Here is a 25,322-nt window from a genome sequence, read left to right on the forward strand (position 1 = left end):
TTTCGAGGAAACACAGTAGTATAAAGTAAGGCTAGAAACATAGGTGGTAACAAAATAGTGGAGAGCTTTTAAGCTAAAGTACTTGTATTTCCCCTTATAGACAAGCCAGGGGGAGCCATGAATGATCTTTAAGCAGAGGAATGAGATAGGGAGACTCTGGAGACTGGTGCCTAAGGAAGATTATTTCCGGATCTGTGTGGAGGATAGACTGGAAAGGGAGGTGACTGTGTTGGAATAATGCAGGACTGATGAGACCCTGAAATAGGGTAGTAGTTTCAGGTATGGAGAGAAGGGGATCTCCTCTGAAGGTGTTGTGGAGATAGAATCCCTAAGACTTGATATGAAGGGTCAGGAAGAAGAAAAGTCAAGGGTCGTCTCTACAGCCACAAATCTGGGTAGCTGGAAGGAATGCTAGGTGGCAACTTCAATAAAAATAGGGAAGTTTGGAGGAGGGGCAAGTTTAGGGAGAAGAGGAGGAATAATGAGTTCTGTTTTGGACACTGATCTAAGTGGCTGACAAGGGTATCCTAGAGAAGATATATGGTAGGAAGCTGTCAATGTGTGGCTGCAGTTCAGGAGAGAGATGAAGGCTGGATGTAATCTTCATAAAAGGCTATATTTCAACGGAAAAGAGGAGAGGGGAGGGGAGAGAAGAAAGGAAAGGACGAGAGGGGAGGAGAGGAGAAGGGAGGGGAGGGGAGGAGAGGAGAGGAGAGGAGGTGGGACAGGACAGAGCTTTGGAGAAAGCTAGGAATGTTAAAAGGCAATGGATATAGATGATGATCCAGCACAGGGGACTGAGGATGATGCCACAGGGGCATCAGGAGCGCTAGGAGATAGCAGTGCTGTGGTAGCCAAGAGAAGAGAGAGAGCTTAGGTGGAAAGTCAGTAGTGTCCAACTTGCAGAAAGATCAAACTGGATGAAGACTGAGAAAAGACCCTTGGATTTTTTTTAATAGTTTCTTTAGAATGGTGAAGTCTGAAGTCAGACCACGAAGGATGAAGAAACGGGCAGGTGGTAAGAAGCAAAGGCAGTGCCTGTAGCACTTAATTAAACGAATTTAAACATGTAGGGGATGGGGACTACACTTTTGATTTCATTGGTATAGTTATAGGGTGAGGAAACTCTAACCAATGCATGTTGCCACCTCTTCTGCAACCTACAATCTTAGAGAACTTCCTAGACACTGAGAGGTTAAAGAACTTGCCCAGGGTAACACAATCAGTAAGTGTCAGAGGCAAGACTTGAACCCAGATCTTCCTGGTTTCAAGACCAGCTCTCAATCCACTATTCTAAATTGCTGTTTCTCAGTCTAATCCCTAGAAAATACTGAATGAAACTTGGGATAATATTTCAATTCTCTCTCTCTGTCTCTCTCTCTCTGTCTCTCTTCCACACACACACACACACACACACACACACACACGAAAAACAGCAAATACAGTGATCACCTGCCATCTCTGAAAGACTTCACAAACAGCCTAGATACTAATTTGTCTAGGCACTTTTCAGTGTAGCCCTTGATAGGAGTCAGAAATATAAACTTCAGCTACCCTCCCCCACCCAAAAAAACCTTAGGATTGAGGGATACTATTGAGAGTTTGAAAATACAGAACTAACATTGAAAATCTATCTCCTTTTTTATTCTATTTTAGTTTCACAGAAAAATAGGGTCTTGCAGACAATAATCATACTCTCTATATCCACCATGATGATGTTAACAGTATCCACTGTTGAGTGAGAGCTGGAGGTGTCAGGAACCAAGAATCCACGTTCATATGAGGAAGCAAGAAAAGTTGGAAATGAAAATAGTAGATGGAATAACTGAGGCTTCTTGAGAATCCCCTCTGCCCCTACCGGCTGTGTTGAGCACGTATTAACAGTGATGAGCAGAACTTTTCTTTCTCCAGGTAGGCGGAGAGTCAAGATGAGCTGGACCCCCTGTCAGTTCACATGCAGATGCAGCTTTCTAAGCAATGTCCCAAGATGTCTGTGCTAATTCAGCAAAGCTGTAGTTTCAGAGTCAGTGAGGTCCATCATGCAAATGTTTCATTTCTGCTTTTAGAGATGAGGATACCCAGCCTGAAGCACAACAGACAGGCACAAAAGATGCTTTCTGGTACACTTAGGAGTTTGTATAACACCTCTATTTTTTTCAGTACTGTTGAACCATGGATATAATACTTACCATTTCATAGCATGCATGGTTTGCAAATTGCTTTGCATATATTATTTCTATGAACCCAGGTTAGAATTCTACTTCTGACATGTACTGCTGTGACCCTGGGAAGGAGGTTGAGAAATTGGTGATGATCTGTATTAATAGAGAAAATGGGAACTCTATATTTGAACCCAGATCTTCAGGTACCTGGGCCTGTATTCTTTCCAAAATGTACATGGATCCTGAGCTAGGGCAGACCAGTGTGTCTGGTCCTTACTGCACTTAGAGATAAGATGCAAAGATTCTTATCCTTACTACATTTCTAGACAGTAAGCCAGGGACTTTAGGTCACCAAGGTAACTTGAAGGAAAAAAGTAACTTTTGAAGACCAATAGAGTATCCTTTAGGATGATATAATTAGAAAGTTTTAGAGCCTTAGGATAGATAATGCACCTTCACTGTTACCTGACACAACCATAGCATGAACTGGACACTAGGAACACTGAAATTCAACATCACCATCACTACTATTACTATAATTAGCTCTTAATTTTCCATAGTTTGTGGATTTTCCACAGCTAATGTTTAATCATAGGTTGGCTTCTACTTGCTGCCTGTAACTTTGTCCCCTCTGGCTGTCAGGTACTGAGTATCCAGGAAATATAAAGTAATAATTTGCAATCATTAGGGAGGTAAGTAAAACTCACATAGTCTAGGCCAAACATGAGCAAGATCTTTTGCTAGAACATTCCAAATGACCATCAGAGGCCTTGTGTTAGGCCTTTAGGCCTAAAACTTTAGGGATTTTGTTGCGTTAAATATTGTGTAACAAACATCTGAATCTTTTTTTTTCTTTTTCAAAGGTTTTCACTGTGATGGAATTTTTGGCAGTTCCAGATTAATAAATTTACATGACTTAAATGTTTTTATCATATCTATCATGCAGTTCCCTTCCAAAGGTAAAGATAATTAAGACTTTACTGCACAGAGGCAGATGGTAGCACAGTGTGGCACACTGGGTCTTCTTTCAGGAAGATCTGAGTTCAAATCCAGTCTCAGACATTTACTAGCTGTGTGACCCTGAATAAGTCACCTAACTTCCATCAGCCTTAATTCTAAAATGGGGAAAATAGTAGCACCTACCTCTCAGTGAGGATCAAATCAAATAATAATTGTAAAGTATTGGGCACAGTGCTTGGCACATAGGACCACCATATAAATGCTTATTTCCTTCCCCTACCCCCAATTTCAGAATCATGGAAGGCAGCTTTGTAGAGCTGACAGAATTTTAAGGTTTGGAAGACCTAGGTGTGAATCTTATTTCTGCCATTGACTAGTAGGATAACTTTGGGTGGTTGACCCCAAAGCAAGTCACTTAACCTTTCTGAGTTTCAGACTCCTCATCAGTAAAGTGGAAAAATAAAATTGTAATGCCTACCTCACCACATTGTTGTGAAGTTTCAGTGAAAGAATGCATGTAAAGTACATTTGCAAACTTGAAAACCACACTACAGAAATGTCAGCTATTATCACAGGGATACAGGAAGGAGCGATGATTTCATCCAGCATGGGTGGGGAACACCCTCCACTAAATCTCAGACTTAGTAGATAAATCCTTGGGAGTTGCCTGAGGCACATCCCAAATATACTAGGATCTAAATCAGGAGTTCCAAATAATCCCTGCCTGCCCTGGCCTCCAACCTATTTCCCCCATGTTGAGATGATTTTCCCATGTTCTCCTTCTCCAATATGTAGGAAGTTAGTATAAAATAGGATTCCACTCTCTGGTTCTCTTAGTATTATGTAGACACAGAAAGATTTGGGGACATAACCCTCTTTCCCAGCGAGTAGAAGATACCAACTTGGACTCTCACTAATTCTCAATTGAAACTGAGTGTTTCTTATAGGGTATCAACCTTCTTGTTAGCACCTTCTAGGATTCAGGAACTAGAAATCTAAGCCTTCAGGAAATATTCTTAACTCAGTAGAAGGAATAAGGTTTAATACTTTGGCTATAGTTACAAAACTTCCATCAATTTACTACACAATCCACAGGCAAGCAACGTAATGTCTCAGGGTCTGATATTCCCCAGGTATAAAATGGGGATAATAATTCTTGTCCTAGCTACCTCAGAGGTTGTGAGACCATAGCATAAAATACAAAGGTAGCAGATTCTTGGCCAGCGATGGAGTATACCTAACAAAGGCCAATAAGAATGTATTTGCTGGCTGTCTTGCAAATTTAACCAAAAACACTTTAAACTAAAAAGAATGGGGAGGAAGAAAATTACTTATATCTATTCAACAAGCTAGATACCATAGAAGGTAGCCACAACGAACAAAGAGTAAGAGTTGAGACACTGAGAAGTAAACAGGAGACAAAATCCAAGAAAGGATGCTGTACTAAAATCCATGGGCTCAAATATGTATATGCAAATGTCCAAAGTTTAGGTAACATGAAAGAAGGAGGTTCTAATGCAAGAAGGTAAATTTGACCTCATAGGATAACATGGAGATTTGAAGGGATGAAACCCATGAATATAGATGGGATCGGGGTGCCTAGGTGGCACAGTGAATAGAGCACCAGACCTGAAAGCAGGAGGACCTGAGTTCAAATTTGACCTTAGACACTTGACACACTTGCTAGCCATGTGACTTTGGGCAAGTCACTTAACCCCAATTGCCCTCCAAAAAGCAATATATATATACATATATATGTAGATAGATAGATAGATAGATAGATAGATAGATAGATAGATAGATAGATAGATAGATAGATAGATGGGATGAAGCCATGAATATGGCTCCAGATGGGTATACTTTATTCAAGAGAAATAGGATACAGAAAAGATTGGGGGTGAGGGCTAGGTGCATTAGGAAGGTATCTTTGTGAGGAATCAAAGAAAGGAACTATGGTGAAAAGCATTTGGGGAATGTCAATGGAAAGAGAACCAGAAGTGATTTTGTCTTCAAAGTAAACTATAGATCATCTAGACAAAGGAAGTTGATGAGAAGTTTGGGAAATAGATCACAACCCTGGAGCAAATGCACGATGATGAAGTTTTGGGGGTCATTCATTTATCCAGACATCTGCTAGGATCCTTTTTCTGCCAAAAGTAGAAATTAATTAATGACTTCTTGATTTGTCTTAATGATAATTTTGTCCTTCAAATGCTGAAGGAACCAGCAACAGGAAATTATAGATTGAATCTTACTTTCATTAATAGAGAAGCAGTGGTTATAAGGGTGGAAATCATGGGAAAGTTGGGGTGAAATGACCTCTCCTCCAAGAGTGTGTGATACAGGACATAGAGGCATAGCCTGAATTTCAATTATTCAATAATTTAAAATGGACTTTAAATTATGCAGCCTCTAATAGGGCCATCTCTTAAAGAAAGGCATTTTCTAAAAAGGGCAAGATATTAAGGTGATTATCCTGAATGATGAGTCCTTTTTAGAGCCTATTGCTTCTTAGAATGTAATTAGAAGTAAGGTGATTGGGAAATTTTACTGGGGAAGGAACAGAGTCTGAGAGAGATAGATTCTAGTGTTTCAGGAGCGTTAAGGGGTTGGTTCTTGTTGGTCCTGCTGTTGTTTTTAGGAATAACAGATTTGGACTAAACAAGGTCTACTTCAGTTATAAAGTTCTAGCATCCAATGAACTTTCAATGCAGCGAAATCCTTGATTCTGAAGATCAGTTGTTAGTATGTTAATGCATTATCAATGGCTCACCTATCTGCCAAACCTTACATAAATCCACAGGTACTAAGTGCCATCACTGTCTATCAGTTCATTAACACTACCTTTGGGCTATCTGTGCAGTTCATGGAAGGCTGTCTTGAGACAATATATATGCCTACTTTCTGCTTACTGCATGCAATAACTAACACTTTTCTGAAGTAGCCAACCTAGATTTGCTTTAATCCTGCTGCCATAATTTTTCTTCTCCTCCTTCATGCTTTTCTTCCTCTCTCTCACCCAATTTGGAAGTATAAGATCTCACATCAGACTCACAGGTCTGATCCTACTCTGACTGAGATAGAAGTTTTGACTTCTTCCATTTTGGACGTGGACCATTTCATCCTTCCTTAGGCAACCTGGTACTCCTCTGCTCCCCAGGACTTACCACATTAATGCCAAACTTAGGAAGGACACCCAATCAGCTTAGCCCACTGCAGCTCAAAACTGCTCTAGCTCAAGAGATCTGATAGCCTCAGTTTCCTTGGCAGCAGGGGTGACAGGTGTACACAGCCAGACCTCAATCCTGCCATCTTCAAGAATGTCAGAAAGTGCCAACTAAACAGCAATGGCAAGATCCTTAGGGATGAGAGTTTACTAAGCTCCTGGAATTTTTATTTTCAGTAATCCCCTAAAATTACAGTAAAGTATGGAAGGGGACAATCCAAGTACCAAAGTGCTAAAGAAAAAGGAAAGAGAAAGTGTCAGTGATTGAAATCAGGTAATAAGAAAGAAATGCTCCTTTATAGCTCCTCCTCTTAAGCCCTATCCTACTGTTTTATCATGACATAGAGGAGAACCTGGACTACCTAAGACTGTGTCAATGATGCACAAGTTTTGCAAGGTCCTACCAAACTTGAAAGGTTTTAAGTATGGATATATAAGGCTGTCATTAAAGGTCTAGCTAGCCTAATTAAGTTTGGTCAGGCTTATTCTTGGAAGGTTAGCTACCAAGTGATTAATTGCTTTTGGCCACAGAAACTCATAAAGACCATCCAGTAGGGCAGGAAGAATTACAACTTCCAGCAATTCATTCATTCAACAAGCCTTTATTGAGAACTGATTGCATGAGGGGCACTGTGCTAGACGCTGGGGATGCAAAGACAACAATGGTCTCTTCCTTCAAGGAGCTAGCCCTTTATTGAGGAAAAACAACAACAACATGGACATAGGTAAGAAAATATAAAACACACGCAGACAAAATATGAATAATTTCTTGGGGGAAAGAACAGCAGCAAATGCAGGACTCAGGACAGACTTTATGAAGGATGGTTGTACTTAAGCTAAGCCTTAAAGGAAGCTGGGATTCTAAGAGGGAGAAGTGCCTTCTAGCTATGGGGGGTAATCTGTGCAAAAGCATGGAGATGGGAGATGGAATGTCCTACGTGGAGAAGAGTAAGGAGGACAGCTTGGGGGGAACATTAAGTATGTGAAGTATAGTAATGTGCAGCAAGTCTAGAAAGGAAGCAAGATTATGAAGTGTTTTATATGCCAAATAAAGTTTATCCCCAAAGCAAAGAGAACCACTGCAGAGTCTTGTGTTTTAGGTAGCACAATTTGACAGCTGTGTGGAGGATGGATTAGAGAGGTGGGAAACTGGAGGCAGGAACGCCAATTTGGCTACTGTAATAGTTCAGATGAGAAGTGATTAGGGTCTGAACATGGTGGCCATGTAGGTGGAGAGAAAGGAAATTAGAATAAGAAATAATGTGGAAGTTACATCAATAAGACTTGGTGACTTATTGGATAAAGGGGATGAGGGAGAAGAAAGAGTCAAGGATGATATCATATTGTGAACCTGAGTGACTTAGAAAGATGCTGGACTTTCAATAGAAAAAGGGACTTTAGAAAGAGGGATGGGTTTTGGGGGGGAAATAATGGGTTCTACTTTAGACATGTTGAGTTTAATGCCCACAGAACATCCAATTTGAAATGTCCAGTAGGTAGCTGGTGAAGAGATAATGGAGCTCAGGAGACAGACTAGGACTGATAATATAGACAGAAGAATCATCTGCACAGATTTGGGAGCTGACCTCATTGAAGCTGATGAGTTCACCACGAGTGCAGAGAGCAAAGAGAAGAGAGCCCCAGGATAGAGCCTTTTGAGTCCATCCACACTTTGGGGGTGGCATAGTGTCATGACCTGACAAAAGAGACTGAATAGGAACAGTCAGACGGATATAGGTGGAGAACCAGGAGAGAGCTGGGTCAGGAAAACCAAAAGAAGAAAAAGTATCCAGGAATAGAGAATGAATGGTCAGCAGTGTCAGGTGCTACAGAGAGCATTCCACTTTGCATCTTCTGCCGTGGTTGGTTTCAACTCCAAGAACAAGATGCCCCATGCTGGGTTCCTCCCGGTCTCTCATCTCCCACCCTTCCCTGCCTCCTCTTGTGTGTTGTCTTCCCTGTTTAGATTGTAAGCTCCTTGAGGCAAGGACTGTCTTTGTTTTTATTACTTGTATCCCCAGTGCTTAGTATAGTGCTTGGCAAATAGTAGGTATTTAATAAATGTTTATTGGAGTGGAGAGGTCAAGAAGGCAGAAGACTAAGAAGAGACCACCTTAAGAGATCCCTGGAGGGCATACCTATTCCAATTAAATCAATGATTTCTTAAAATTATTGCAGTGTGCATATTGATAGTATACTGATAGAATTAATTTTCTGTACTGGATATTATGCTTAGAACAAGAATCTAATAGCCAGAGGTAGCAAGGAATATTTTCAATCATTTCACTTCTCATTCCTTTGGCTTAACAGGCAGCCTTATCTTTTGCAAATGCCATTTTTAAACTCAAAGCAGGAGATCACAATTTGCATACTAATATTCCCATAATTACAGATGATCCACTTTAATATAGTTCTCAAAGCTCATATTTTTTTGCAATATAATACATTATGGTTATGGAGTTTATAAGCAAGGCTATGTGTCATTTGCCTTAGGTCAGGACCACATCATCTCCTAATCGTCAAAAAAGCATGATTAAAATTAAATGCAATGGGTGTTAAAACTGTACTTTTAGTACTGTTGGTCCTCAGAGGCACTCCTTATACCATTTGGGCCATCCTTTTGCAATCTGTTTATACTCAAGGCTTTCCCAGTTATTGGGTTAGTTATGGAAAACTTGTCATCAGCATTTTCATTTCTGGCCCTGTCATCCCAAGAGTGATCATTATCAAATTGTTCCAGTTATAAGACTCCATGATTCACATGGCAAACACCAAACAGGAATTTGATTCCCATTTTTCTGGCTCATCTGTACAGAAGCATCATCAGGTGCTCAATCATGAAATCCTTGTCTTCTGTAATTACCTTACCTGAGAAGCAGAAAACATCACTCTTAATTGTTTTCAGGTCTTACGTGTATGTTTATTGGGAAAGAAGGACGTCCCTCTCCAAAAGAGTTTTTCACGTCTCAGGAATTTCAGCATCTTTCCGTAAGAAGAGAAAATGTTCATTTTCTCACCTAAGGTATGCTATAGTAGGGAATTAAAATGTCACTCAGAATGAGCTTTTTCCCCATTTTATTACACTGGGTATTAATGCTGAATTCAAATGTCCTTGGGAAAACACACATTTCAAATTTGTCGTGTATTTAAACCATGTTAGTTACCAATTACCAGATGATGCTGGCATCTCTTAAAATCTCTTGATCAGACCAAAAGCAACAAAGTAAAAAAGCTTGTCATAGTCCTTCTAGGAAGTATGAGATAATTTAGTGGAAGTTGTATGAAATTCTTGTGAGATCACTTAGCTGTCAGAATTCGGTAGAAAGACAGAGAAACATCATTTGAACTTCTTTCTTCCCTGGTCAACTTTTTTGGGAGAAGTTTGGGTAGAGGAAAGACAAGCTCCATCTCTTCTCCCCCACCTCCCCCCCCCCAAAAAAAAACCCTTCCCAATAGTACAAAAGACCTCATGACATTCCATAGCTATGTTACAGGGAAGTGTTACAACCCAGTAATGTAAATAGAATAGGATATAACTTATATGCACTACACAGTCCTGGAGGCACCCAGGAAGGGAGAGGTGGCTTCTGGTGAGTCAAAGTGCCTGCTGTACACTTTAAGAAACATGCCCCCCTGGAGGGGAACCCCAAAGTCCAGTGTCTCTGCAGATCAGATTAAGTCCCAGGGGAGAAAAGGCAGCTGGTTGATGTGTGGGGTCATGTGGGTGCCACCCAGTCGGGACTCTTGGGGGCTTTGCATGTGTGCACGTCCACCACCTCCAAACAGTCCTGACAGCGGACGGCACAGCACCAATGGAACTTACACTCGCATTTGGTCATTCGGGTGACCCGGGATGTGTCATAGCCCCTTCCGCAGCACATGACTTCACAGCTGTCCATGCCACGGGAAGTCAGGTTGCACACACGGCCTGCAGTACCCAGGGAACCTAGAAAGAAGTTATGGAAGCTTCATTACAAAGGAGAGGTGGAATTTGCAAGATGATAGGCCAGGGACCCACATGGGACTGGGGTTGATGATGCTTCTAAGTGACTTCTAAGGCCCCTTCCAGCTCTAAATCTATGATCATATACCTCATCAGAGACTGAAATGAAGGAGGAAAAGAAATCAAACAAATACATACAGTCAGTCTTCAACATTCATGCATTTAACTCTCATGACTTCAAGCATTCATCTGATTTTATTAGTCATTTCATTTTCACTTTTGCATTGGCAATCATGCACATTGCCAGCTGTGCACAGGAAAGAAAAAATGAAAGGCATGATGGACACAAGTTTGTGGAGTGCCTGGTATCCCACTAGGCACTTTTCTGGTCTTGTTCACCCTGCCATTGTAAAGAGTTCAATGTGTGTTCATTTCATATTTTCATTGTTTGCCTCTAAAACTCAAGTTTTGTGTACTAATTATGCCCCCAAAGCATAGGGCATGTCCTTTGGGTTCAAAGCCCAAGCATGCAAAGTCAGTGTTGTGGCTTGGTGAGAAAATAAAGGTGTTAGATAAACTTCGTGCTGGAATATCTGCAGCTGCAGGTGGTGTGAGTTTGGTGTTAATGAAGCAACAATCTGTTATAAAGCACTAATGCCCTCACACCACCATCTAAGAGAAACAGTGGAAGGTAAGACTAATTTTTTAAAAAAGTTTTAGTTTTAAGCATTTTATTTGTTGTACAATATTTGTGTAGATTTCATGTGCTATGAAAAATCATTGTCTGAAAGAAAAGGGTTTTTTTACTGAGATGTTAGCACAAAAGGTTACAGAATTCTAGGGAATTGCTAGTAAGAAAAATGTTTTGTATGTTACCAATTTTATTTTGTGGACTGCATTTTATGGGTTATTTCATAGTTACTGTGTTAGAAAAAGTACACATTATCAGAATTAATGTTTTGTTATAAAGAATTGTGTGCAGAAAGGAGTATTTCCAGCCATCTCTAGCAAAAGATAAAATTTTTGGTGTTTGTGGGAACCTAACTCCCTATTTCCAATAGGTTCAATGCAATAATATTTGTGTTTTTTACTTTCATGCCATTTTCTAGGAACATTACCCCTGCAAAAGTTCAGGATTGACTATACCAAAAAGTGGACAAAAGAGAAAGCAGGGGTAGCTGTGGAGTCCTCAGCAAACAGAAAAAGGAAGACAAACTCCAAGGGTTTTTTTTAAATTTAAATACTGTTCTGTCACTTCAGAGCTAATACAAACTAAGGACATCGTTCTTCTTTTCTCCTCCCAATGTCCCATCTGATTTTTTCCCCTCTGTTTTGTTCCATCTCTCCCAAATTAAAAACAATAGAAGGCCAGGGGACCTGGTCAAAATAGAGAAGGGAAACATCTTCATTCCTTATTCTCTCCACATTCAACTCTTATTAATGATGGTTAGAGTTTCCTCTGAATTAATCATGGTTCGGAAGCTCCAAATTCCTCCCCTGAAGACTTCTGTTTCTTTCTAGATCTGATTGGTCCCAAGGGGAAAGTCAATTTGAATGAGAAAGATTTAAGAAACAGAAGTGGAGACAGAGTTTCTCTGAGGACATCACAGGAGAATTCTTTTCATTAGTTTAAAAGAAGACATGTACCTTCCTTTTTCCCACATTGGGACATGGAGATTCATGGACAGTCCACAGATATCACTGTTATCTACTTAGCTAGGAGCCCCTAGGGGATTATTCATCATCAATCAGTGAAGCTGGTATAAGCACTTGACCCCATTAGCAATTTAGAATATGAAATTCACACTCCTGGGGAATTCATCCACTTTATTAATAAATATGATAGATATTGTGGGGACGGAGTCAAGATGGCGGAGTAGAAGCAGTACCTCCACCCGGCTCTGGCTTCCATCTTCCCCAATCCATGTAAGAAGGGACTCTGAACAAACTTTGGAGCTGCAGAACCCACAAAATGACACAGAGAAGCTAACCTCCTGCTGAGGACAGCCAGGCAGGCCAGCAGGAATCGGCCAGAGCAGCGCTCTGGGAGCTGAGCCCAGGCCCATGTGAGCTGTAGGTTTTAGCCCCAGGGCAGGCCTGACCAGCCCCCGGCCAGAGGGGATTCCAGATCATCAGAAACTGTGGCCGTTTCCAGATTTATCAACACAAAGATGCAAAGGACAAAGTGAGAGGTCAGTGCAGTCTGGACTTTGGGACCCAGTAGTTGGGAGTGCTTCAACTTTTACCCCCAGGACGAGAAGCCACTGAGACACCAGCACAGCCAGCGCCATGTAGCAGCTTCAGCTCCTGGCCTGCAGACTGCAGGGGGACCAAGTGACCAGTCTGAGGGGTAATTGCTCTGCTTTAACCTGCTTAGATCTGGATTGCAGTCTAGGCTGGAGGTCCTGAGGCTCGTGACCAGCTTGCCAGAGCATATGGAGGCCTCAGAGAGGGCGCCCAACTAATACCTCCAGCAGCTGAGAAAACCCCAGTGTTTGGGACAAAAGTTCCCCTGTCTGGTGGCAGAGTCCTACTGTGGCAAAAAGCCCAGGGGTCAAGTGACTGAGGGGCAACATGACCAGGCAAGGGAAGCAAAACAAACAGAAGACTCCAACATGAGACTCCTATTCTGGGGACAAAAAGGAGCAAAGTATGGAACAGGAGGAAGAGAGTGAAGTCAGAACTCCTGCACCAAAAGCTTCAAAGGAAAATACAAGCTGGTTACAGGCCATAGAGGACCTTAAGAAGCAGATAAGAGAAGTGGAGGAAAAATTGGGAAGAGAAATGAGAACGATGCAAGAAAATTACAAAATGAGAATCAACAGTCTGACTGAGGAAAATAACACCTTAAAAAACAGACTAACTCAATTGGCAAAAGAGGCTCAAAAAGGCAATGAGGAGAAGAATGCCTTAAAAAGACAAATTTGCCAGATGGAAAAAGAATCTCAAAAGCTCAATGAGTTGAATCTTTCCCTCAGATTTAGATTGGAGCAAAGGGAAGCTAATGACTTTAAGAGAAATCAAAATGATGTTAAACAGATCCAAACATATGAAAGAATAGAAGGCAATGTGAAATGTGTCATGGGAAAAACCACTGACCTGGAAAATAGATCCAGGAGAGATCATTTAAAAATTATTGGTCTACCTGAAAGCCATGATCAGGGAAAGAACCTAGAAATAATCCTCCAAGAAATTCTCAAGGAAAATTTCCCTGATGTTCTAGAACCAGAAGGCAAAATAGAGGTTGAAAGAATCCACTGATCACCTCCTGAAAAAAGATCCCAAAAAGAAAACTCCTAGGAATATTATAGCCAGGTTCCAGAATTCCCAGATCAAGGAGAGAATATTACAAGCAGCCAGGAAGAAACAATTTGAATATTGTAAAAACACAATCAGGATAACACAGGAACTGGCAGCTTCTACACTGAGGGATTGAAGGACCTGAAATATGATATTCCAGAGGTCAAAGGAGCTGGGATTAAAACCAAGAATCACCTACCCAGCAAAACTGAGTATCACATTTCAGGGGAAAATATGGTCATTCAGTGGAATAGAGGACTTTCAAGAATTCTTGCTGAAAAAACCAGAGTTGAATAGAAAATTTGACATTCAGATACAAGAAGCAAGAGAAGCTTGAGAAGGACAATGTGAGTACAAAGCGCTTTCCCATGGGAATTTAGGAACTGTCTCTGGGCCTCTTGGTTCCAAGGCCACTGTGTAGTTCTTAGTTATAAGGAAGTGCTGAGAGCCACAGTCCAGTTGCCCACTCACAAGGTCTTCTCCTACAAGACCGCTCTCTTGGTTCAGCCCCCCTCCATTGGTTCACTCTTGCCATGAACAAGGAAATCACCCTTGAATCATGCTAACTTTTAGGTATTTAGGAGCTAGTTTTCTTTCCAATGCATGCATGCCATATTGGAATAAACTACAAGTTAATGCTCTCTCTAGTCTCTGGTCTCTTCAATACCTCCTGAGAACACAACCTAAGGCTGGCCCTTAGGTTAGTAAGGTTAGCGGTTGCTTATATTTTTCATTCATTTTACAGTTAAATACAAAATGTAAAAAGAAAGAACATTTTTATGTACATGGCAGAACATAAGATCAGATTCAATACAAAACCATAAATTTGCATTTCAACAAACCTCTGTAATAAAACCTGCACATTGTTTTTAAACCAAATATATGTATATATATATATATGATAAATTTTCTAGGAGGCACTTTGTCCTGAAAAGGGGCTCACCAAAAAGGAAGATAATCCATTTAACTTCCTCTTGAAAAAGTATCTCCACAGGTACCCATTCTCTCACAAGGATATTAAGGGAAAAAGAGGCAACCCCAGAAGAGTCAAACTATTTATTAACAGAGAAGGCATAAAGGATAGGGCACTGAACCAGGAGTCAGGAAGAAAGGAATTCATAATCCTGCCTCAAACACTTCTTGGGCAGGTCACTTCACCTCTTTGTCCCTCAGTTTCCCTGTCTGTAAAATGAGTTGAACTTAATGACATTTAAGGTTCCTTTCAGCTCTAAATCTATGATCTTATGACTTATGTAAAATCCAGAAAAAAAAGAAAATCTATTTTTTTTCAGTCCTTAAGGGATAGATTCCCTCTGGTCAAAGATGGAAGATGTCGTTTTCTTCAGACCTTTCTGCCTAGTCATTTGGTGTTGGCCCATATCTACAGCATGTCAAACATCTGAATGAAAACGGTTAAAAATTTAATCCCTATTTGATGTAATGAATACAAACGACTGGTCAACAGATAATTTCCTCTTTTCATCTAGATTTCTTATCCTAAAGAAATATTAAAGGTTAAAAGTCAATGAACTACACCTTGATTCTCCTTTTCATTTTTCATCTAGCAATGATGCTAAGGGAATTTTTCTATGAAAAATTGCACCTGATCACCTTTTTGCCCTCTCCACTCATATGCCTGAAAAAGTATCAGTTAAATATTAGGATCATAGCTGTATGGAAGGGACCTCTAAGTCCACCTTACCCCAAACCTCCATTTTATTGATGAGGAGACTAAGGCCTAGAGGAGTAAAGTGACTTGTCCAGGGTCATACAGCTATTGACTGGAAGAACCAGGATTGGAGCCTCAGGGCCTCTGACTCCAAATCCCTGTGTCTCCCATAATACCATGCTGTCTCTCTACAAAACTTTGCTCCTCAAAAATTACCTATTTTATTAATATTCGCCAGGGCATCACCAGTATGTGACGGGGAACAGGAATAAGGGAAAAGATGTTGGCAGAACCTCCCTTCCTGATCACTGTGCTATTCTCTTCACTCAACCTAATCTACTTGTTTCTGGCTTCCTGGGAAACCCAGGAAGAGTTGATATCTCAGGGTATATCAATACTAGAACAGCAGAATATTCAATCAAGTGTGGATACTTAACCCTTTGGATTTCAAAGGTGAGCACTCCTCTCAGAGGAAAGATTCCTTGGGTGCAAGGTTATACCAGTGGGCCTATGGGGCTAATTTGTTTCTTGAAAAAAATTTTTTTTGAACAGAACCAGGAGAACACTGTACACTGTAACAGCAATATTGTAATGATAATCAACTGTGAATGACTCAGCTACTCTGATCAATACAATGATCCATAATTCCAAAGGATTCATGATGAAAAATACTATCCAGTCCCAGAGAGAACTGATGAACTTTGAGTGCAGATTGAAGAATATTTTTTCTCTTTGTTTTTCTTCCCTTCTTTTTTGCAAGATGGCTAATATAGAAATATGTTTTGCATGACTGCATATGTAAAATGGGTATTATACTGTTTCTCAGTGAGTGGGGGAGGGGCAGAAGGGAAGAAGAGAATTGAGAACTAAAATTTTTTTAAATGAATGCTAAAAAAAAAAAAAGAAAAAATTTTCCTTTTAGGTTATTCCAAATTAAAGTACCACCTGTTCTTGTGCTAACATTTCAGGAATTCAAATCTGTATTTATCTTTATACCTACAGGTAGAGAGGTGGAAGAAATTACTTGTTCCATAAAACAGGTTAATTTTTTTCTGAACAACAGAATGTTCATTCCCTTTTAAATTTATATTTCACATTAAAGGCTGTCATTGTTATAAAACAAGTGTAAATTTATTATTCACTTACATATTCATTCACTAACTTAATCAGGACTTTCAATGAGGTTCAAAGTTCTGGCATGTTTCTGCAGGACACAAATTTGGCATTACTGACCACACTGTTCAGGTTTCTATTCATAAGAGTTCCTTTTACATAATAACTTTACTGTTTAATAACATGCCTTCCTCACGACAATTGTGGGAGGTACAAATAAAACTCCAGAACTGGAAGGGAACTCAGAGGTCCAATTCCTAAGTATGAATTCTCTCTAAAACATGCCTAACTGGAGTGTGCCAGTAAATGTTTAACAACTGGCATGGTTAAAAAAAATCCTTTAATCTTCATTATTGGTGTTTCTCCATCACTTTCTAAAGTCCAGAAAATCACCAAAATAATAAGTCAAGCCTGATCTGTAGTATTTGTTGATTTCTGAGGTGCAAATGTTTCACAATGAAAATATAACAATAGCCATAGGCACTGTCTCTGGCACACTCCTGTCCTTAATCCAGAGTCACCCAAACTTTCCTTGGAGATCGCTAATATCTGGAAACCAATCACTTTGTCAGGTAGTTCCATTCCATTTGGGAACAACTCTAATTGTTTTGAAGTCTTTTCCCATATTGAGTTGAAATATGTCTCTATGCAAGTCCATTCACAGTTCTTAGTTCTGTTTTCTAGGACCATTTTCATGGCCATTTTGTAGATAAGGAAACCGAGACTCTTTAAAGTTATGGTGTTCATATACTATAGCCTAAGTATGAGAGCCAATACTCAACCAAGTCTCCCAACCCTAAATCCAGCTGTCTTTCCATTATAACAATATGACTCTCTTGAAAATGTTCATGTTTTAGTGCATGCTAAACATGAAAAGCAACTCTGAATTTTGAGTTTATATTTCTGGACTCATTTTAGAATCCCCCTGCCCTGTTAAACCCTATTGACTTTAAATCAATACATATTTATCCAACTAGCCAAACTTCTAGAGATCCTACTTGCTTTTCCCCAAGTTCTTTTCTGATGTGGGGGTAGGTAGGTGGTACAGTGGAGAGAGTGCCAGATCTTAAGTAAGGAAGACCTGAACTCAAATACAGCCTCATTCACTTACCAGCTATGTGATCTTTAAAATGGGGATAGTGCCTACCTCTCAGGACTGTTGTGAGGATCAGTAGAGATAATATTGGCAAGGCACTTAGCACAGTGGCTGGCACATAGTAGGCACTATATAAATGTAAACCATCATCGTCATTATCATCATCACCATCACCATCATCATCGCTCCATAACACAAGTCATTGGTTGAGGGGAAAACAAAACAAAATCTCTCATCACTAAAATAAAGCCTTATGCCTTATCATTTTGTTTAATGGTCTCGTTTGAGAGATATGAAGTCTAATGGGGAATGGTTCTTAGACTTATGGCAGTTCTTCTGTGTTAGTGGGGTAACTCCTAAGACAGCAAGTGGGCCATGAGGTGACAGTGCTCTCAGAAATGCAAACATCTGATGTGGAATCTGTTGAATACAGGAAGCTTGAACCCAGTGTGCTCCTCAGCATGATCAGAATTTTGATGTAGAGAAAGACAGATAAATAAAACAAGAGCTAACAGGGTCTTAATAGTTAGGATCTTAAGGTAGTTAAAATTAGAAAAGTTAGAAACCCCCATAGCAGGATTCCCAAAAAGCTGAATGTAGTGGCAACCAGTTGGTAAACATAGCTAGTCTTAACACTCCCTTCTCTGTCCATGGTGCCACTTAGCTAACCCAACAACAGAAATACAAAAGTGAGAAACAATAGGCAACACTTCATGCAGAAATGATCTGGAGGAGTTAATGGGTTCCAGGTCCCATAGCATAGTGCCTGGCCAGTAATAGGTGCTTGAATTATATGGGCTGAATTTATTTAAGTGGAGTGTGACTCAAAAGCAAAAAATGCTAGTGTGTCTTACACTTAGGAATATGATGTCCTGAATGAGAGGGGCGCACATCCTATTATATTTGGTCCTGGTCAGACCACACATCGAGTATGTTGTGTTCAATGTTACATTTAAAAGCAAAACCAAAAACACTGACATGCCTGTCCATATCCACAAGAAGGTAATCAAGATGGTAAGGAATCTGGGGACCATTTTCTATGAGGGTCAGTTGAGGCCAGGAAGATATTTGACCAAAAGAAGATGGGGGATAGGGAGCTGGAAAGAGACAGGACAGTTGGTTTCAGATATTTTCAAGGGCTATTATGTGGAAAAGGGATTAGATCTTGCTCTTCTTAGACCCAGAGGGGAGAGCTAGAAGTAACATTTCAAAGTGACAGAAAAGTAGATTTGGTTCTGCAAGAGGAAACACTACCTAATAATTAATGCTATCCAAAAGAGCAAGGAAAATGTAACAGAATGGAATGGAAAAGCACTTATTAAGCACTTGCCATGGGTCAAGCACTGCACTAAGTTTTGGGAATACAAAAAGAGAAGGAAGACAAAGTCTCTACTTTCAAACAGCTCAAATTCTAATTGGGGAGGCAACATATATAGCATATGGGCTACTTTTGAAGGTAGTAGGTTTGCTGTCATTGGAGATGGTAGGGTTCTTTAACTGGGATCCATGAACTTAAAAATTTTTTTTTCAATAATTCTATTTCAATATAATTGGTTTCTTTTGTAATCCTATGTACTTTGTTTTATGCATTTAAAAAATAATTCTGAGAAGGGGTTGATACGTTTCACCAAACTGCAAAAGAGGTTCTATAACGACAAAAAAGATTAAGAAGTTCTTACAAGAGAGGCTGGATATCACTTGTCAGAGATTTTATGAAGGGGATTTTCTGCTCAGGCACAGGTTTGGCAAGATGGTGGTCTCTGAGGTCTTTTCCAAATGGGATTCTGTGATTCTATAGTCTGGGGTTATTGCCTAAACTCAAATGCGCTTCAGAGGATGAAGGTTTGCCATGCTCGGCACAAGGAAAATAATGTTTCACGTGCTTGAAAAGTTTTCAAAACACTTTGAGCAACTATAGCAGCATTACAATAAGTGTGTGGCCTCTGAGGGGAGAAATCCCATCTGAAAAGATAAATTCTGATAAGTTTCTTTTAAAATCAGTTTCAATACTCCTCAGTCTCATTTTGACTTTTCTTCATCTATTGGAGTCTTTGATTTATCTTTTTTTGCCACATGACTTGACATGGCTGTGGAATGAATGAATGTAACGAATGGAATTCAATAGTCTAAGGCTTTTATGTGAAGGAAGAAAGTTAGGTGTCTATTTACTTGTGGTAATAAGGTAAGTGTTGAAAAGGTGACATATCCTCCATTTTATAATTTTCTTCTAAATGTAGGTCTCTGTTGGGATCAAGGAAAGATCTGCTGGGAGCCGCTGTGTGGAGGCAGGGATAAATTGTGAGGCGGTGAACAAACTATGTAGTGGAAAAAGTGCTAAATATGGCGGCACAGAGCACAGATTCCAATACTGGCTCTTGACCATGGATGTGACCTTGGCAACACACTTTACTATCTTTGGCTCCATCTTTTTAAATCTGAAAAATAAATAAGCAGGACCAAAAAGATGAGATTTCCTCAGCACTCTTTTCTGCTCAGACCACAAATGAAATACAGTTTCCGTTCTAAATATCACATATAAGGAAGCATATTGATCAGCAATAGCATCAGTCCTCACCCTTTTTGGTCTCAAAACTCCTTTATGCTCTTAAAAATTCTTGAGGACCCTCCCAAAGAGCTTTTGTCTATGGAGATTACATCTATAAATATTTAGCATATTAGAAATTAAAGTGTTTTAGTGTTATTATGAAAATAGTTTTGACCTCATGGACATCTCGTAATGGTGTCAGTTACTCCAAGGGATTTCATACAACAGTACTTTAGTACTTACAATACTTTAAGACCTACAGAGCTAGAGTGTCCAGAGAAGGAAGACCAAGATGATGAAGGGTCTGATGTTAATGCCATATGAGGATTGGCTGAAAGAATTGGGTGGGAATTAGTCTGGAGAAACCTTAAAAAATTATGGGACCTATAATTTCATAAGGCTAGGGAGATATGGTGATGAATATACTCTATTGATAAAGATCTGTTCTTTCCTTGCAGTTCATAGTCATAAAGTTGCCTGGCACATTGAGAGAGGTTTAGTGAATTGTCCAGAGTTACATAATCAGTATGGCGGAGATGGGACCCAGGTGTTCTTATCTTTGAGACTGGTGCTCTATTCACTATGGCACACTGCCTTTTGGAGAAAGCTTATGGAGACTCTTTCTAGCTTCTAGATTTTGAAGGGTTGTCATATGAAAAAAGGATTCCATTTGTCTCTGGCCCCAGAGAGCAGAATTAGGAGTGATAGGTGCAAGCTGTAGAGAAGCAAATTTAGGTTTGATAGAAAGAAAGATTTCCTAATAATTGAGTTATCCAAAAGATCTGCTTCAGGAGGTAGCCCTCACTTGAGGGCTTCAAGAAAAGGTTAGAGAGTGACTTTTGGGTGGATTATAGTTGGGATTACCATTCAGATAACCATTTAACTAGATGACCACTGAGGATCTTTTCAATTCTGAAATTCTGTGATGCTATCATCCTTGTTAGTTATGAGTGTGAAAGACCAAATCGTTTGATCATATCCCAAGAGCTGTTGAAACTAAGTAGCCTTGATCCCTGTAAAATGATGATCTCTCCAACATAGACTTACTTTATAAGTCAGAAATTTACTGATTTATACCAGGCTAGTTTAAAATAAAAAAAAGGTAGAAAAGCAAAGTAAAAGAGGGAGTGGGACTTGCTGAGTGAGCCATAAATCTTTGATCCAATTAACCATATCTACCTTTTCTCAGTCTCACATAAGATTGAGGGTTGAATAAAAAGTTACTTCATGTTATAAATTATAACTTGTACAATACCATATTATATTTGGTTTTGAGACTCACTCTATCCATTTATTTTGACAGATGAATAGTTCCCCATTCTGACACATACAACAGCTCACACATCCACACAGTGAAAAGAAATCAAGTAATTTAATTTTTATTAGGGTCCAATTAGCCCAACCATCTGTCCCTCCTTCGGTAATAAAAATGAAGATACAAATTTACAAGGAAGGAAAAAAGGACTAAGATATAATCTTCCCTCCCCCTCTCCAAGTGACAAAAGAATATAGTCAGATTTTCCCAAGTAAAACATTTCTGTCTCCACTTCTATGCTGTTTTTGACAGCAGAGAAGGACCAGAGGGCTTCACTAACAGTTCCCAGATTCACACCTCAGAGAACCAGTGTTAGGGTTCTTCCCATTGAAAGGACTTGTCTTTGGAAATTCCTGCCACTCCCCACTGACAGAAGCTGTTATATACCGACCTTTTAGGTCATACTTCAAGATCCATTGAAGCCAGTCATCCAGTGGGCCCTTGTCATGTCTATTTCAGTGGTTTATCTGAGATACTTCCAGTTTCCTTAAATATTGGCATTAATGACACAAGCTTATTAATTGAACAGGAGTAAGTAAAAGGGAGACCCCCACACTCTCATATTTCCTTTGCTCAATGCCAGCTCACAAATCAACAGCAAAACTCAAAAAACAAAGTTCCAGCTTAACAGAAAACATTTTTATTTCACATGTTCCTATTTTAGAGACAGATTTAGAGGGTAAACATGTTATATAAAATTGACCTACATTATGAAGAATTCAAAAGGTCTTATTTTATTTCCTACAACACCAATACCATTTTTAAAATGCAACAAACAAGCAAGGAGTCATGATCCCATCTCAGAACTGTTGAAACTAAGAAGTTTTATAGGGAAACAAATTGTCCATAAGTAGGGATATAAAGACAAAAATGAAAATGTTGTTGGCCTCAGGGAACTTCCATTCTTTGGGGGAGTTGAGTGGTGAGGATATGTAAACAGATGAAATACAGGATTTTCTTTTTCTTTTTTGTCTTTTTGGAAGGGGGGGAGGGAGGAAGAGCATTTGGGGTTAAGTGACTTGCCCAAGGTCATACAGCTAGTAAGTGTTAAGTGTCTGAGGCCAGATTTTAACTCAGGTCCTTCTGACTCCAGGATTGGTGTTCTAGTCACTGTGCCACCTAGTCGCCCAAAATACAGGATTTTCTGAGAAAAAAACAGAGGGGGGGGGCAGGATCAGGAAAGCTTTGTATTAGGAGGGAGCACCTGACTTGACCCTTGAAGGAATTTCTAGAGGTGAAGGTGAAGAAGGAGGGGCATTCCTGAATTAGGGGATGGCCTGGGAAAAGGCACCAAGATGGGAGAGGGAATGTTGAGTTTGGGGAATAGTTGGTAGTTCAGTTTGTATGTGTGAACAGGAACAATATGGCGGCACTAGGTTATAGAGAGTTTGTATTATATCCTGGAGGCAAAGTTGTGGATGATTTTTTTTCTTTTTGGCCAGAGAATGACATGGTCAGAATTATTTTTCAAAAATACTAATTGTGCAGCTTGTAAAGGATGAATTGGAGGGGAAAATGACTACAAGTAGGAAGTAAGAATAGGAGGCTATTACAACAGTCAAGGTGAGGGGTGATAAAAGTCTCAGCTCCCTTGCCTGGATTTCAAGGTTCTCCATACTCTGGCTCCACCAAACCCATCCCATCTTTGTCCTCACTACCTCCCAACAGACTCCCTCCATGCTGGTCAAGTTGATCTTTTTGCTGTTGCATGAATTCATCGTGTTCATCTTTGCTTTCACGTCTCTGCTTATATCCTTACACTTGACTGGAATGCCCTCCCTTCTCCTGTCCTTCTATTCAAACTCTATTCATACATGTTCTTCAAGACCTAATTCAAGTCCCACTTCATCCATGAGGCCCTTTCTGACTACTCTATAATTCAACCTTCCTCTCTTATGAAAGGTTACGTCAAGGGACATAGGGCTGTTTAGTATGGATAAGAGAAGTCCTACAGGGCACGTAGAAATTTTTAAAGGGTGGCCATGTGAAGAAGGATTAGCCTTATCCTGATCATACATAGATGGGAGAACTAGATCCAAGGGATGGGAGTTACAGGGAGGCAACCTAAGGAGAAATGCTGGGCATGGGAGTACACGCTTATAACCCCTGCTACTGGGGGAGGCTGAGACTGGTGGAATTTTTAATTTCAGGAGTTCTGAGATTCAATAGGGCTGAAGTCAATCAAGTTTTTGCACTAAGTTCAGCACCAAAATGGAGATTCCCTGAGACTGAGAAGCCACAAGGCTGCTTAAGGAGAGATGATGATGATGATGATGATGATAACTAGTGTTTATACAGAGTTTTAAGGTTTTCTAAGTGCTTCACATGTTAACTCATTTGAGTGAGGTAAATGCTCTTATTCTTCCCCCTTTACATTTGGGGAAACCGAGGCACAAAGCAGTTAAATGATTAGCCCAGGGTAGCACAGGTAGTAAGTGTCTGAGGCAGGATTCTAACTAAGATCTTCCTAACTCCAGTCGTGGGCTTTATCCACAGGGACACCTAGAAGCCAAAGTCAGAAAGAGAGCAGGCCAAAGCTCCCCTGCTGATCAGCAGTGGGACTGGGATGTTGGGTGGTGGCAGAACTTCTAGTCTAGGAGAGACTCAGTATCAAAAGAAGATTTGTTAATAAAAACTTTCATATATATGTATATATACACATACATATATATACATATGGATGTATAAATACATATGTATGAATGAATTTACTAACATTTAGTGCTATCCACAAATAAAGAAGTGACTGCTTTTAAAAGTAGTAAATTCCCCATTATTTTAGCTTTTCAGTCAGAGGCTAGTTGACATTTTTTCAGGGACATTATACACATATTTCAGGTAAGGGTAGACTAAATGGCCTCTACAATCCCTTCCAACTCTTAAGATTCTATGATTTAATGAACCGTGTGATCTGGTGCTGAATCTCTCCTTGCTTGTGCTCATTTCATGTATTGATCTCATTAAGCTCCCATTTAGAAATCATTTCACTGAAATTTCTCTCTCCAAAGTTACCAGTGATATCATAATTACCCAAACCAATGACCTCATTGTCCTTGACTTTCCTGCAGCCTTTGACACTGCTGATCACACTTGCCTCCTTGATGCCCTCTCCTCTCTTGGTTTTTGGAACGCCACTCACCCCTAGTTCTCTTCCTACCTATCAGACTGCTCCTTCTCTGTCTCCTTTGTTGGGTCCTCCTCCAAGTCATGTCCACTAATCTTAGGTGTCCCACGGATCTCTGTCCTTGGGGCATCTTCTCTTCTCCCTGTATACTTCTTCACTTGGTGATCTCATCAGCAATCATGGATTTAATCATCAACACTATGCTGATGATTCTCCAGTCTACTTATCCTGCTCTAACCTCTCTGCTGACCTCCAGTCCCACATGGCCAAATACCTTTCTGGCATCTTGAACTAGATGCCCAGGAGACATATTAAATTCAATATGTCTAGCACAGAACTCATTTCCTTCCCCCTAAACAATCTTCCCCTTCCAAATTTCCCTGTTACTATTGAGGGCACCACCATCCTCCTCCAGGTTCTCAACCTAGCTGTCATCCTTTACTCCTCACTTTCTCAGCCCCACGCCCACCCCCCATATCCAATTTCACCTTTGCAACATCTCTTGAATACACTTTTTTTCTGTCTTCTGTCCCTGCCACCACCCTGGTGCAAATCTCACACCTGCATTATTGAAATAGCCTGCTAGTGGGTCTGCCTGCCTCGAGTCTTCTCCAATTCATCCTCCATTCAGCCACCAAAGAGATTTTCCTAACGTGTAGGTATGACCAGGTTACTCTCCCCCATCCCCCAACTCCCCTCTACTTAACATATTTCAGTGGCTCCCTATCACTCTAGGATCAAACAGAAACTCATCTGTTCATAACCTAGAACCTCCCTACCTTTCCAGTCTCCTTACACCTTATTCCCCACCACACTGTCTTCCTTGCTGTTCCACATTCTTTCTCTTGGCTCTGGGCATTTTCTCGGGC

General features: G+C 40.2%; 1 protein-coding gene across 3 annotated transcripts in view; it reads right to left on the bottom strand.

Moving 5' to 3' along the window:
- Positions 1 to 9,406: 9,406 nt before the first annotated feature.
- The window catches only part of WNT2 (Wnt family member 2), a 63,645-nt gene continuing 47,729 nt past the window's right edge, over positions 9,407 to 25,322 (bottom strand). For 2 of the 3 annotated variants that reach the window (XM_069107088.1, XM_069107089.1), the window contains one exon: positions 9,407 to 10,294. In XM_069107088.1, coding sequence (XP_068963189.1) covers positions 10,065 to 10,294 — 230 coding nt within the window. In that variant the 3' untranslated portion in view covers positions 9,407 to 10,064. Of the gene's footprint in view, positions 10,295 to 22,308; positions 22,474 to 25,322 lie in introns of those variants that run through there. The other variant, XM_069107090.1, reaches the window with a different exon arrangement.

This window comes from Petaurus breviceps, unplaced genomic scaffold (genome assembly GCF_028583685.1).
Source record: "Petaurus breviceps papuanus isolate PSGF00001 unplaced genomic scaffold, PetGlider_PUasm1.0 84, whole genome shotgun sequence".
Lineage (NCBI taxonomy): Eukaryota > Metazoa > Chordata > Mammalia > Diprotodontia > Petauridae > Petaurus > Petaurus breviceps.